At 37.0% G+C, this 1,648-nt stretch overlaps 1 protein-coding gene across 1 annotated transcript in view; it reads left to right on the top strand.

Annotated features, from left to right (window-relative positions):
• Nucleotides 1-949: 949 nt before the first annotated feature.
• The window catches only part of LOC111083550, a gene marked incomplete at its 5' end in the record, with an annotated part of 2,614 nt that continues 1,915 nt past the window's right edge, over nt 950-1,648 (top strand). Inside the window, one exon of the mRNA XM_022380139.1 lies at nt 950-1,404. Within this exon, the coding sequence (XP_022235847.1) occupies nt 950-1,404 (455 nt within the window). The remainder of the gene's footprint in view (nt 1,405-1,648) is intronic.

Consider the following 1,648-nt stretch of genomic DNA (forward strand, 5'->3'; position numbering starts at 1 on the left):
TCTGACATCATTGAATGAGTACTGTGATATTTAAAGGAAATATGACATTTTAAACATAAATAAATTTTTATCGAGTTTAAACATAGCTTTACGCCGTCTTTTGATATCCACTAACCCGATTAATTCATTATAGAATATAACCCTACATTGACAAAAATTGGAAGCGATCTGATTCTTTCTGTGCCTCAAACACCATTACCATTCAATGGCGCTCCTATATACCAATATATATAGTAGGGAAATTTTATCTTTGTTCACTAGAATATTCGATTTTTAAACGCAAATATTATATACATTAGCTAGGACTATTGAATACAAAAGTCTGTTTGGCACTATAATTTCCTATATATGTTTAAAAGTTCGTATAGCCTTATTATAAGCACAGGACTAGGTTGGATAGGCCCAGGCCCTATTACTAATATTAGGCTACGCCTATGCAAATTTGTTGCTTAGTTTTGCATTATTTACCGAAAACTGAGGTCCTTCATCAAGTCGGATCTTCACAAGCCACTATTTCCTTCTGTTAGCATCTGTAGGAAAGCTGTGGAACGAGAGATTTCTTATGTTATGCATCATTAGCGCACATCGTAAGACAACATTAATACGATGCCATTGTTTTTTGTTTGTGTTAAGAGCCTCGTTCTCGATTTAGCGTGGCGGTCGCGTGATATTAGTCTATTCCGCATATTTCCGATCGCTGCGTTAACCGCAAATCGATAGCGGACGTTAAATTATTAGGGTTAAACATCCACTATAAATTCAACCATAGGAGAGTATAAATTAACATTGAATAAAAAATATATAATACATATAAATCCGCTGTTTAGTTTAATAATGGAAACATAAGCTAAATCTCAAAGTTTAGTTTACTTCGAATTATAAGGACGTGCGATACATTTAATTATATGCTAATGAGTTTTGTGTTTACGTTTTTAGTTAATAAATACAATTGTCTCCAACAGGTGGCTACGGATATAATAAAAAACCTGAAGTTTGGGAGTATCATGGCACCTACAATTACGGGTTCAGGTCAAAGAAAAAGAAGTTTGGTGCAACAAAAGGGGCTCTTTTAGCCCTAGCAGGAGTCCCTCTGCTATTGGCGCCGTTACTGAGTTTGCTGTTTATACCCGCCCTAACAATCCCAACTATCACAGTCGCGGCAGGAAGACGGAAAAGAAGCGTCAAAGTAACTCATCTAGCTAAAGAGTCGGAAATTCAGGCTGTAGCAGACTACCTTAAGAAAGTGCACTACAGCGCCACCCAACAAGAAACGGTTATGGCTGAATACCTGCAGTGCAACGGTATGCTCTCAAGACGTGACCACTGCTTGGAAAGATTGGCTTGTGAGTTCAGTGATCCGCTTAATAACGACGCTCCCGAGTTGGAACGAACTGTTTGTTCTATGTAAGTTTCCACCAGAATCCTCTAGATGTCGCATGAGTCTTCTTAACGCCCTTTTCGGAAAGATATTTGAAGTAATAATGGCTGGAGACGGCTTAAATGGGTAATGAAGAAAAACTTTAATATAAGTTTAACATGACAGCAAATGTACAACGTTTCGACAAGGTTTTGTCATCATCATTGACCAATAACGAAGACAAAAACTTGTAGAAAAGATGGACATTTTGTGTCATGATTAACATATAAT

The sequence above is a fragment of the Limulus polyphemus genome, unplaced genomic scaffold (genome assembly GCF_000517525.1).
Source record: "Limulus polyphemus unplaced genomic scaffold, Limulus_polyphemus-2.1.2 Scaffold10050, whole genome shotgun sequence".
Taxonomy (NCBI): Eukaryota; Metazoa; Arthropoda; class Merostomata; order Xiphosura; family Limulidae; genus Limulus; species Limulus polyphemus.